Source organism: Mastomys coucha, unplaced genomic scaffold, assembly GCF_008632895.1.
Source record: "Mastomys coucha isolate ucsf_1 unplaced genomic scaffold, UCSF_Mcou_1 pScaffold17, whole genome shotgun sequence".
NCBI classification, from domain to species: domain Eukaryota; kingdom Metazoa; phylum Chordata; class Mammalia; order Rodentia; family Muridae; genus Mastomys; species Mastomys coucha.
In genome coordinates, this window is record NW_022196899.1 from 26,559,256 (window position 1) to 26,571,924 (window position 12,669).

Genomic DNA, 12,669 nt, shown 5'->3' on the forward strand with positions numbered 1-12,669 from the left:
AGTGAGGTAACCCAATCACAAAAGAACACACATGGTATGCATTCTCTGATAAATGGTTATTAGCCCAGGAGTTCGAAATACAGGAAGAACAACCCACAAACCACAAAGAACTCAAGAAGAAGGAAGACCAAAAGGTGGACATTTCATTCCTTCTTAAAAGGGGGAGCCAAATACCCACGGAAGGAGTTGCAGAGATTAACTATGGAGCAGGGACTGAAGGAAGGGCAAGCCAGGCTAAATATAGCTATCTCCTGAGAGGCTCTGACAGTACCTGACTAATACAAATGTAGAGGCTCACAGCCATCCATTGAACTGAGTACAGGGTCCCCAATGAAGGAGTTAGAGAAAGGACCAATGGAGCTGATGGGTTTGCAGCCCCTTAGGATGAACAACACTATGAACTAACTAGTACCCTCAGAACTCCCAGGGACTCAACCACCAACCAAGGACTGCTCATGGAGGGGTCTGATTGTTCTGGCAGCATGTGTATAGTAGAGGATTGCAAAGTCGATCACCAATAGGAGGAGAGGACCTTGGCCCTGTGAAGGTTCTGTGCCCCAGTGTAGGGGAATGCCAGGGCCAATAAGTGGGAGAGGGTGGGGTGGCAGGCATGGGGAGGGGGGAGGCAACAGGGGTTTGTTTTTTTTGTTTTTGTTTGTTTCTTTGTTTTTTTGGAGGGGAAACTGGGAAAGGAGAAATTTACATGTAAATAAAGAAAATATCTTATAAAAAAAAAAAAAGAAATCCATTTCTCAGAATAACCTGACTGTGATGGTTTCTCTGGTCAACTTGACAGGATTCTAGGTTGTGCTCATTGAATTGGGAAGACTGACCCTGAATGGGACCACCCTGTAGGTCTAAACCACATAAAAAAGAGAAAGTCGGGTGAGCACCAGGATCCATCCCTGTCTGCTTCCTGACTGGCTGCATGTGACCAGCTGTCTCACACCCCTACCCCCATGACTCCCTCACCCTAATGAAACCATACCTTTGAATTGTGACTTAAACCCTTTTTCCTTAAGTCAAAGTCAACAGGCATTTTGTTACAGTATTGACAACAGGGACTAATACAGCACAAACACTTTACCCATCTGCAAATGTGGGTTAGTTATGATTCTCATAGTGAAGTCAGGGTAGTACCTCACTCATTTCTGGATTCCATACAAAATCTTGGATGTATTAGGCACGGATAGTTTTGTTAACCAACTGGCAACTGAGTATTTAAATAATTAGCTTCTGTTTAAGTGGGATAACACAGGTTAATTCTCTTTTCTGTATATCTTTTAAATTTATTCAGTGTGTGTTCGTGTGTGCAGGTGCAGTGTGTGTATGTGTGTATGTGTGCATGTGTGCGCTCGTGCGTGTGTGTGTGTGTGTGTGTGTGTGTGTGTGTGTGTGTGCGCGCACACACGTGCGTGTTGAGAAGGATCACTCTAGGGTGTGGTTTTTTTTAGGAGCCATCTATGTTTTTTGAGTCATGGTCTCTCTTCAGACTGGAGCATGCTGATCGGGCCAGGCTGCTGGGTAATCTGCCTATTTCTGCCTCTCCCCTGCTGGGGTTGCAGCTCCATGCCCCCATGCTTGGCTTCTTAAAGCTCATTTGACACTCAAGACTCAGCTGCTGTGTGGAAAGCACTCTGCTGACTGCATCATCCTCCTGCCTCAACTTTCTGTTTTAACGCTGTCATTGTTTCCGTTACACTAGATTTGTAAGTAGAGTCACATCATTTGTCCTACACTAGAGGTGTGTGAGAACACACTTCCAACAAATCCTGGGTGACTATGGATATTATTAAAAACCTTTGCTGACCTGCCATCTTACTTGAATTTCCTTTTCTATTGAGGTCAAACAGTGTTCATGATATCCTTTATTTATTGCTCTCTCTCTCTCTCTCTCTCTCTCTCTCTCTCTCTCTGTGTGTGTGTATGTGTGTTGAGAGCTGAGGAGGGGCATCTTTTGTAACCCTGGCTAACCTTGAAGTTCTGACCACCCTGCCTCTAAGTTTGCATGCTGTGATTGCAGACATGTACTATATACCCAGCCTTTCATTATATTCTTGGCTATTTGTAGTTTCTTTTTTCCTTGAAAAATTTAGACAATTCTTTTTTCTTTCTTTCTCATATGAAGTCTTGGTGTATATTTAGCCCAGGAGAGCCGTGAAGTCACTCTGTAATCCAGGAAGTCCTCACACTTGTGATCCTCCTGCCTCTGCAGTTATAAGTATAGACTACCACACTTAGCATCCTAGGTTTCTCTTGTCAGCACACGTGTAGGTGTTTTTATTAGGTTTCATGAACTCTTTCTGTTACTAACTGTCATAGCTGAAGTTAAGGTGGAGTACTACTGTCTTCTCCTTTAGGGGGAGAACTTTAAATGTTGGCTGTATCTTATGGCCAAGATCATTTGAATACATGCTCTTAATTCTTTTAAAGTCTAAAACTCTGGTAACAGCAAGCCGCTTGTGTGCTCCATACTGAGACTTTTCAGATTCATAGTGTGGGGATCAGCCTTTGATTTCTTGTGTTTGTTGTGTGATGTTGGTTTTCCTAAAGTCTCCCTTTTAGTTCATGATTCCATCCTTTTAAGAGATGTCTCCTCCTCCTCTTTTTAAATATGTGGTTACCTGCCACTTTCTACTTCTTTGTAAGGCAAATAAATTCCTAACATTGTATGGTTCCTTAAGGGTTCAGTGGTGAGCCTTCAGGATGTGGGACACTCTCTGAGGCAGGAAATTCTGTGGAGTATCTGAGGAGGTTTTCTATACTCGGTGGGTCTCTCAGGCTACCTTGTGAAAAAGACGAAGCCTCAAAGTCAGGGCATTTGTTTTTAGGTCATAATGAGAACAACTATTGCCAGTCTGTGGGCTGTTTATGTCGACTTAACCAGTACATTCTTTCCCTGTGGGAGCTGAATTATATTTAGAAGATTGCTTGGTAGACATGAAATCTAAGGTTGTGCATTCAAATATCCAGTGCTATCCTGATCTGCATCCCCTTGACCCCAACCAGTTCCTTTCCCAAAGAGGTTGTACCCTGTCAGTGAGACCCTCTTTATTCCTAAAGCCTCTGCTTGTGGTTTTGCTTTCCCAAGAATCCCTGACCCTTCAGGCTAGGCCAGAACATTGGCACGCATCATAAAAATGGACCCTGTATCCAGTTCCACTCTGGGTCCCCATGGGTACAGACAGCACAAACAAAACAAGAACCAGATTACCACACAAACCAGCCAAGCTCTCCAGTGTGGGAGGAGGTTCTTGTCAGGAAGGGAGTAAGATGAGCTGGAGGTGGGAGCGGATTGTAGTAGTTCTGTCATGGAGACGGATTGTTTACCTGGGAAGGTTCTCATCTTGGTTCTCCTGTGCCAAGATGACTGCACACTGATGGTCCAGGTGCACAGGGCAGCCGAGAGCTGTTCATCTGACTGGATGTGCTCACTGCATGGCTCCTCGCCTAGGTCTTCATTCTTTAACTGCTTTCATCCCTGACCTGGGCACAAGGTTCTGTCTGTTTATCACAGCCTACAGTGTTAGGGGTCAAAGTATTGGTTACTTCCTATTAGCTCTAACCTGGCTTGTCCCCTTCCGGTGTGCTGGCACCTTGTGCTGAACCGGGGACAATGGGGCCTGGACACCATCTTTGTTATCCTCTAGCTCTACTGACTTATATACCTCCCCGGAACTTGTAGTCGCTCAGTAAGGATTTGTGCAGTGAACAAGTAGAGGAAAGGTGCTCCTTATTTATATTGACATCTTTGTCTTGGCAGGGCTCCTCTCCTGACATCGGTGCAGGTTTCACCTGCCCCAGGGAGGGCCCTATGCCATAAGCACCTGAATTTTGTTTGTTTTCCCAGTACGAGCGACTGCTGGCACATCCTCTCATCTCAGCTCTCTTCTCTGTGGATGGCTTGTGGGACACAGGTAGCTCTTGGTGACCAGGTGTTGTGGACCAGCCTGCACTTTCTCAGTCTTTTGCTGTTCTTCTTGGTGTGCACCTGGGTCTCAGGTTGTCTCTGTCCTAAGCAGTGGAACCACCTTGCTGTTCCTTTCTGAGCATGAAAACTTCCTTGACCTTAAGAGCTTATGTTGCACAAATGAACCTCAGCTAAGACAGTATCTGTTGAGGCCCTCCATTGAAGTCTAGCATCACATTCAAGACTGTTTGAGATACTAGCCTTTAAAGTCACAAGAGGAGGGGCCCTGCTTATCTTGCATAATGTTGTACCTTCATATCTCTCTGTATTTTGTATTCAGTTGTGTTTTTTGACTATAATCAATGAGTGAGTTAATCAATGTGGCTGATCAAGTTTGACTGATGATCTGTGGATCCATAGAACATACCTCTAAGACAATTAAATTGTAGGAGTTCCAAACTTAAAAATAAAACAAAACAGAGTCTCACATAGCCCAGCTTGGCCTCAAATCCTATGTAGCTAAGGATGACCTTGAACTCATGAGATTTCTACTTCCACCTCCCAAATGCTGTGATTATAGGTGTGTTGTCGGTATGCTGAATTTATGCAGTGCTGGGAAATCAAACCGAAGACTTTGTGCATGCTAGGCAGTTGTTCTACCAACTGAGAGACAACTCCAGTCCATGTGTGTATTTTTTTAATTAAAATATTACAATCAATATGGGAAAGTAGAAAAAAGCAAAATAAATCTGTGTATTCAGCCATTATTTTGCAATTACTTCTTACAGATCCCTTTCTTGCTTCAGCCCTCAGTCCCAGTGTCCATTTCTGCTTATAACCTGTTCCTTTATCTTTTGTATAGATGACAGCCTCTGGCTCTTTGGCTTATCTTTTCATTGAACTGGAACCCAGAGTCACTGGTCAGCTAATACCCACTCAGCACTGTCTGTGCTAGCCCAGGAACCTCTCCTTGGGTTCCATCACTATGGCTTCTGGCTCAGGCTTTAGGCCACATCAGGGGGTGGTCAGTAGTACTTAAAGGATAAGAGTTCTCAAGCTAAGGCAGTTTTGCTAAGCTGAATTTAGAAATAACATGAATTTCCCAATGAAAACACAGAAGGCAGCATCTTTAGCTCTGAGTCCACTCACATCTGAACATGTGTGTGTCACTTGTACAGTTCTTTGTTATTGCCACAGGAGGATCAATTTCATCTTGAGTTTCTTGTATGGCACTCTTTGTTTTGTTTTTGGGATATGAAGTGACTATTGTACTTGACCAAATCATGTGGTATCTTTGGACATTTAAGCACCTGAGGTAGGAAATGGTATTTTCTTTTTTTCTTTCTTTCTTATTTATTTATTTATTTATTTATTTATTTATTTATTTATTTATTATGTATACAGTGTTCTGCCTGCATCTATGCCTGCAGGCCAGAAGAGGGCACCAGATCTCATTAAACCACTATGTGATTGCTGGGAATTGAACTGAGAACTTATGGAAGAGCAGATGGAATAGTATTTTCTTAATGTTAAGAGAACTTCGTAAGGCTTAGAACCTTTGTACGCAATGTGGTTTCTATTCATTTAGGGATCCCAGGGCATTGTCACTGGGGGTGATGCTAGGAGTTTTATTATTTTCTAACAGAGCCATGACTATTAAGTTTTCAAAACTCTCACCACTTGAAGAGAGTAGAGTAGAAGTGCCACAGGACTGCTGTTTTCATGTTCTTGCAAGTATTTGCTATTTTTCTATTTCTCCTTACTCATTGCTTAAAAATGTTAATTCAGAAAACTTTTTTTTTTTTTAATTTAAACTTTCTAGAAACTTACTGTTGTTTCTACTCTTTCCCAGAATCTTTCCACTTCTTTTGTGGGTTTTTGAAACTCCTCCTCTACTGTCTTAGGGATAAAGTCCATTTTTTCTTATTGAGAATTTTTTACCTTCCACACAGAGGCAGTCTCAATATGCCATCTTACTCAGACCTCTGGAAACTGTCTTAATCGCAGTGGAGGGTTTCATCTTTTGGTTTTGATTTTGGGAAAACTTGGATTATAGTAAAGGAAGCATTGGCGATGGCCACAACTCAAATTGTAAAGTATAGGAGAGACATCTCTACACCAACTAATCTGTTTGTAACAACACAACCACCTTCCTTTGGGGTCAGCGAGTCTCCGATCCCTTGGTATGGGTCAGAGGATCACCCTAGCATCATAGCTTCTTCATGCCCTCCATCTATCAATCCTTCACAGTGTCCCAAGGAGCAGAAAACTCCCTTAGACAGTGCAGGAGAGCCTATCATGAAGAATGACATCTTTGTATCTATTAAGGAAATAGTTACAAAGATAGATAGAATACCTTATTGTCCAAATTTAGGAGGAAAGAGACTGTAGTCTGGGGCCTCCATTCCTAGACTGTGCCTGTGTGGCACTTTACTATCCATATCCTGAGATACCTTGAACTTGCTGAGAGAGAAGGAAGGAAATGGCTAGGAGTGAGACACTGGGATTCTGGGCCACATGTGAGATGTGAAGAAAAGCTACTTAGCCTTTATGAGGCTCTCATGGGACACAGAACATATGGACTTCTGTCTTTCCTTGCATTGCTGCCTCAGGACAGATAGAGCTCTACAGTGTGCCTGAAACTGTCTCTGGGCTCTTGTTGGCAGCACAGAGTCTGATTGGGTAAGGCTGGAGTAGAGACAGTCTGCATTTCCCAGGAGCCTCAGGTTCCTGGTCCCCAGTCTGTACTCCACCCAAAACATTACATTATACTGTGGAATATTAATGTCCTCAGGGCAGATGCTGCCCTCCAGCATCAGGGTGTCACAGGGGACTAGCATTTGAGACCTCCCCTGTTGTTTGCCTCCTCAGTAGTGGTGTGGAGTGTGCCCGTTGCTGCAGGTACAGTATGGGCTTCAGAGTGAGCATATCTCTCCAGTCCTGGAGCAAAGGCCATGAGTGATCACATCCCTGCCTTTTTAGTAGTCATAGGCGATGGATCGGTCATGTTGCTCACCTCAGTTCTGGTGTGAGCCACAGAGTGAGCATGCCTGCCTCTTCAGTTTTGCTGTGGGCTGCTAAGTGAGCACATCTTGGGAAGCTGCACAGGTCTGCATTCTCGCTCCCATCTCTCCCTAGTTCTGTGAATCATAGACACTGAAGACAGAGAGACGGGCAAAGGGGAGGGGGGCAGCACAGGGCCCCAAAGCCTACATGACCACATCTCACCATCCAGCTGCCTGTACCCCATCTCCCCAGTGGCTCTTTCTGCCCTGGCAGATAGCTGCCACCCTCTCCCCCTCTCCCTTTTCTCTTTGTTTCCCAACTTGGGAATTATGCCCTCATGGGTTGTAGTTACAAAGCTGACAAGTTAGGTATTCATACTGATCTCCTTTCGAGTTATTTTACATTCGGCTTCCTCCCTTCACCTGCATTAGAAAACTCAGTGTTTCTTAAGTCTTTTAGCTTTGTGAAGATGTTGCATGCTTACAAAATATATGTACTCATTGTCTATTGTTTGTGGTCTTCTGGTTGGGTGCTGTGAGTGGCTTCTCACTGCCAGCCCTCCTGCAGGCTCCATCAGCTAAGCCTAGTGGTGCATGGGAGCCATATACAGAGCTCAGTGCTGTCTTCTCTTCGCCTTCCAGATGTTTATTCTTTTCAAGAAGAGGGACCTGTTTCAGATCCTCATTTGGCCAAACACTTAGCACATTTTGGGATCGACATGCTTCACACGCAAGGGGTGAGAAAATCTTTTGTCTCTATTTCAACACCGTGTTAGTGATGGGTGTGTGTGTGTGTGTGTGTGTGGAGGGGGGGTCTTTAATTTGTTTAATACGGAATTCTACTAATGTGTGTCTTCATAGATTTTGTTTTAATTGTTGCCTTATTTTGTTGCATTTAGTTGATTAGCATTTTATATGGGTTACCAGCCTAGAGTTTTGTTGTTTATCAAGTTGTGGTTTATTTGGGGCTTACTTGCAACATTTTTGTCTCTTTTGATGGGTAGTTGTATAAATCCCTGCTTTTTTCACTAAAGGGAGAAAGTACAGGATGATGACCTTTAACATTATATGTGACCTACCTCACTTTAACTTCCAGAAGGGAGTGAGGGCTGCTGGGTAGTGGGTGGAGTTAACCGCTGAAGCTTTGCTTGTTGCTTATTTCAGTGTGATGGTGAAGTGTTTTTGCCTGCAAGGCCTGTTTCAGTTTCATGCTGTGTTCTCTGCCTCCCAGGTTGGCACTCTCTCTTTAATGCTTCAAGCTGTTTGACTCATTCTCATAGGTACCCATCTTTTCACTTACCTGCCCTTTCATTTCCTCCCTCTCCTAGGTGTGACCACACTTCCGTGGCTCCTGTTCACCTTCCTCTCTCCCTGACTTGCCTCTTTGTTTACTGCAGGTCTTGCTTTTAGTGTTTGTTGGAGTGTCATGTACGCTGAGCTGGCCTCTTACTACTTAGCTGAGAATGACCTTGAACTTCTGATCTTCCTGTCTCAGCTCCAGAGTTCTGGGATTCCAAATGTGCACTGTGCCCAGGCTGTGCAGTGCTGGGCATGAAACCCAGGACTTACTTCATGCATTGTACACACTTGAACATCATCTCTCAGTAGTTGACTTCTATCTCCTTCCTTTTTGTTCTTTCTCTTTCCTGAAAACAAAATCAAAAACAAAAAACAAAACCAAAACAGAACACACAAAAACCCACCACTACCACAAAAAAAAAAAACCAAACCAAAACAAAAAACCAAAAACCTTTTCATGTTTTAAAAAAATTGTAGTAAAATATTTATAAAATTGCCCTTTAAGCTAATTTCAAGTATACAGTGACATTTTTGTGACATTAAGTGCATTTACATTCTTATGTAATCATCTTTGTCTTTTAATGTCTTTAAATAGATTATTCATTTTTCGCATGTCTTCATAGGAATATGGCAGAAATACCCAGTACACCAGAGAACAGTTTTGGTTTTAAGTCCTGTTTAAAGCCCTTTTCTTTTCTCTCTCTTTAATGATGTCCCAGACAGAGAACGGGCTCCGGGACAATGATGTCAAGCCCAGAGTCAGCGAGTGGGAAGTGATCCAGGAATCAGGGACTAAGCTGAAGCCGATGTACGGCCCAGGGTACACGGGCCTGAAAAACCTGGGCAACAGTTGCTACCTCAGTTCTGTCATGCAGGCCATCTTCAGCATCCCAGAATTCCAGAGAGCGTAAGTGGGCACCACTGCTGACAGCCATTGTGCTGCCAGTCTCCCTGGGCTACTCTGAGGGAGGAACTCAGGAAAGCCTTTCCTTAGCTGGGTGGCTGTCGAGTGACAGCTTGCTTGTGTTGTCCCGTTTCTATGTGGTGACTGTGCTGTTGTCTCCCAGGTATGTAGGAAACCTCCCAAGGATATTTGACTACTCGCCATTAGATCCAACGCAGGACTTCAACACACAGATGTAAGTGCCCAGTGCTGTGTTTCAAGTCTCCAGTGGGGTGTTGGCATTGGTTACTGCTGAGTTGAAGGCAATTCTTTTTTTCTTCTTTATTTTCTGTATTTTTAAGTGTTCTAGAATGGGTGTGTGTTACCTTTATAAGAAGAGTTTAATAAAGTTATAAAGTACTGAGGAAACTTTGAAAGTGGAGTCAGAATACCAAGCTGTTTGTGAGGAATCCGGATAGAGAGCAGCCCTGCCACAAGAACTCATGGGTCATCTTCACATCTCTTTGGGAAACAGCAGTGGCCTCTTTACTGTTTGTCTCTCTCCTGGCTAGGACTAAGTTGGGACATGGCCTCCTCTCTGGTCAGTACTCGAAGCCTCCAGTGAAATCTGAGCTCATTGAACAGGTGATGAAGGAGGAGCACAAGGTATGTGTCCCCGAGTGCCAGGTTAACTTTGGTTAGTGATGTGGGATTCCACTGGTTGGCAAAGGGGTTGTTATAAATTCAGTGCACTGTCAGAATACATGTGAGGGAGGGAGGGCCTTGTCCCTGTGTTCTTACAAATGACGGTAAGGAAAAGGCAGCGTCAGAGTTCCCACTGTCTTTGGTCACACAGGGGCCACATGTGTGCCCTCATTCATGGCTTTCTTAGGCAGAGCTGGGACTGAAGCATGAAGCTTAAAATCTATCCTCCTCTCCCCATCCAGTCATGGCCTGTTTTTGTTTTTTGTTTTTTACAAGACAGGGTTTCTCCAAGTAGCCCTGCCTGACCTGCAACTCTGTCTGTAGACCAGGCTGGGCTCGGATTCACCTGCCTCTGCCTCCCAAGTGCTGGGAATAAAGGTGTGCATCATTACTGCCAAGTTTGTGTTTTTTTAATCTTAAGTTCCAGTTGTTTTTGCTAGGTCCCCTGTCTCCCTCCTTCCCTCTCTCCACTCCTTCCTCACCCCCTTTTCTTCCTTCTAGAAAGATTCTCCCCATGTAGGCCAGCATTGTATAACTTTTCCTGCAGAGATATGAACAGCATGTACTTACTGAAGGTGGGGTACCCACAACAGACTAAAGTAACAGTCTATCCAAGTGTGGTTTGGTGAACCAATGAGTTTCTTGAAGAGTACTTAGAGGAATCGGGATGAGAGGAGTGTGGATGCCTCAAAGCCAGCCCACTCCAGAAAGGGCAATGACTTGAGCAAGCAGCATCCCTATAGCTCTCTATCCAATTTGCTGACAGTTCTATTGAAGAGCTCTCTTTTCCTCAGAATTGTTCATTGCGTATAGAAGAGCATCTTATAAATGTTGAACCTTCCTGAGCCTTGTAAGCTCCTGAGCTTCCTGACCGTTACGGGCCACTCTTGAACTCTTGATTCTTCTTTTGAGCTTCCAGAATGCTTGATATAGATTCTCTTTGGTTAAACCACAGTACATGGCTTTCTTAGCCCCTCCCCAGAGCTGAGGATTAACAATTCCTCTTAACTTCTTGCTGTTGGAAAGTTATGAGTGGTTTCCTGGCATGCTCAACCAGGGAAGGGTAGTTAGCTATTTACTAATTGATACATGAACTGAAAGTTCAGCTTGATGGCTCTCCACATGCACCCTAGGCTACTGTTTGCTTCCCGGACTTCTCTGTTACACAGCTCCAGAGGGAACTGCTTGCAGCCTGCTCTTCTGTGCTTGCAGCCCTATGTGCAGTGCATGGTCGGTTTAGCTGGATCCAGCATGCCTTGTGTTTATGGCCACAGACATCTTGTGTGAGACCCAGACCCACCTCCCCACCCACTATTAGCTCTTCAGAATACCTGTGTTCACCTGATCACTTAGGGCTTAGGCCTGCCCCATGCTGGAGTTTGTGAGCTCTGTGCTCCTTGGCTAGGTCAGCTGTCCTTAACTACTATGGTAATTTAAGAGCAGGAGTGAGAAGAGAGCTCGTGCTTGGTCATATGGAGCCAGCTGCTGGTGGAAGGGGACAAAGGAGGATGAAGGGAATGTATCCACATAGGTATCTGGATGGGGAAAGAAAGAAGGTTAGGAAGAGGGGAGTGAGGGAAACAGATGCTTTGCTTAGAGAGCCCAAGAGAGTCAAGGGGTGGATAGGGATACTATACCTCCTCAGAGAGCCTTGTTACCCAGCATTGCAACAGAAAGGCTGTAAATGCACCAGACCACGAGGGGATCTTCACTGTGGACACAGTGGAAGGTGTGTTTGGGTAGGGGGTTAATCATCCAGGCTTCTTTCTCTAGCTTCTATGAACTTCGAAGGAATGATGACTGTTTTTTAAATGTGTTTTGATCTCATTATTCTGGGACATTGTTCAGGCTGTGCTGGGCCTTGGGTAGCTTTCTTGGGGGCAGCCTCTACCTTGTCTGGTAGAGACAAGAAGTCTGGTCCTGAAGGGCTATGTGCCTGAATACAGTTCATGGAACCACAGTCTTCAGATGGCTGCAGGTGTGTGTGTGTGTTGGGGCGGGGGCACTTTCAAGAGTTTTCTCTCTAATGATGGTAAATCTGTGTCATAAAATTGACCATTTTTGTGCTTTTAGAATCTCCTTATTTGAGGAAGTATAAACTCTTCAGGTTAGTAGTGTCTGGAAATAAAACTGCCTTTGGCTGTTATCATAATGCCCTTGATAGGCAGGTGGGAACCTCTGCTCTGCCTGTCCAGGGTATGACTGCCTTACTTGGGCCATATTTGGGTGCTGAATATGTTTTCCTGGTTCAGACATAATATCCAAGTCCTAGTCCCTCAGTGGCACTGGAGCCCACTGGCAGACCTCCTGTACATGGAAGGACACGATTCCCAGCTGACTATAGTCCCTGGGACTTGTGACCTGTTTAGTGTTTCAGGCATTCGGGTGGGTGACCTTTAGAAAACCCTTCTCTGCAGTGTAGAACCAGGACCCAGTGGCCTAGAAAAAGGATCCCAAAGGGCTTGGGACGTTTAATTGGTAGAGTGTTGGCCTAATATGCTTGAAGCCCCGAGTTCCATTCCTAGCCCTGTACAGACTGAATTTGGTGTCATAGGGCTGTGATCCAACCACAGAGTGTCACAGCTTTTGAGCCTTGGGGCATCAGGGAATGGAGCCAATAATTGAGACAGAATAAAGTCACATACAATAGCCATGCTTATTCAAAACATCAATCTATACTCTGAGGGTTTAGGAAAAAAATCACATGAGTAAAATTCTCACAAATTCAATCTCTATACAATTACAAGAACAAGACATGTGGCAAAAACATGTTTTTCCACAGAGGTATATAAAATATAGTTTAAACATCTAATTGAATAGCAATAATGAGCAATTTGAAGTAAACTCATCTTCCTGGGAGAAGCAGG

The 12,669-nt window shown here is 44.3% G+C and overlaps 1 protein-coding gene across 4 annotated transcripts in view; it reads left to right on the top strand.

The window, feature by feature from the left end:
• The window catches only part of Usp13 (ubiquitin specific peptidase 13), a 121,081-nt gene that overhangs the window by 58,661 nt on the left and 49,751 nt on the right, over positions 1 to 12,669 (top strand). For all 4 annotated transcript variants that reach the window (XM_031376583.1, XM_031376582.1, XM_031376585.1 and 1 more), the window contains 4 exons: positions 7,558 to 7,652; positions 8,934 to 9,121; positions 9,282 to 9,353; positions 9,670 to 9,763. In XM_031376583.1, coding sequence (XP_031232443.1) covers positions 7,558 to 7,652; positions 8,934 to 9,121; positions 9,282 to 9,353; positions 9,670 to 9,763 — 449 coding nt within the window. The remainder of the gene's footprint in view (positions 1 to 7,557; positions 7,653 to 8,933; positions 9,122 to 9,281; positions 9,354 to 9,669; positions 9,764 to 12,669) is intronic.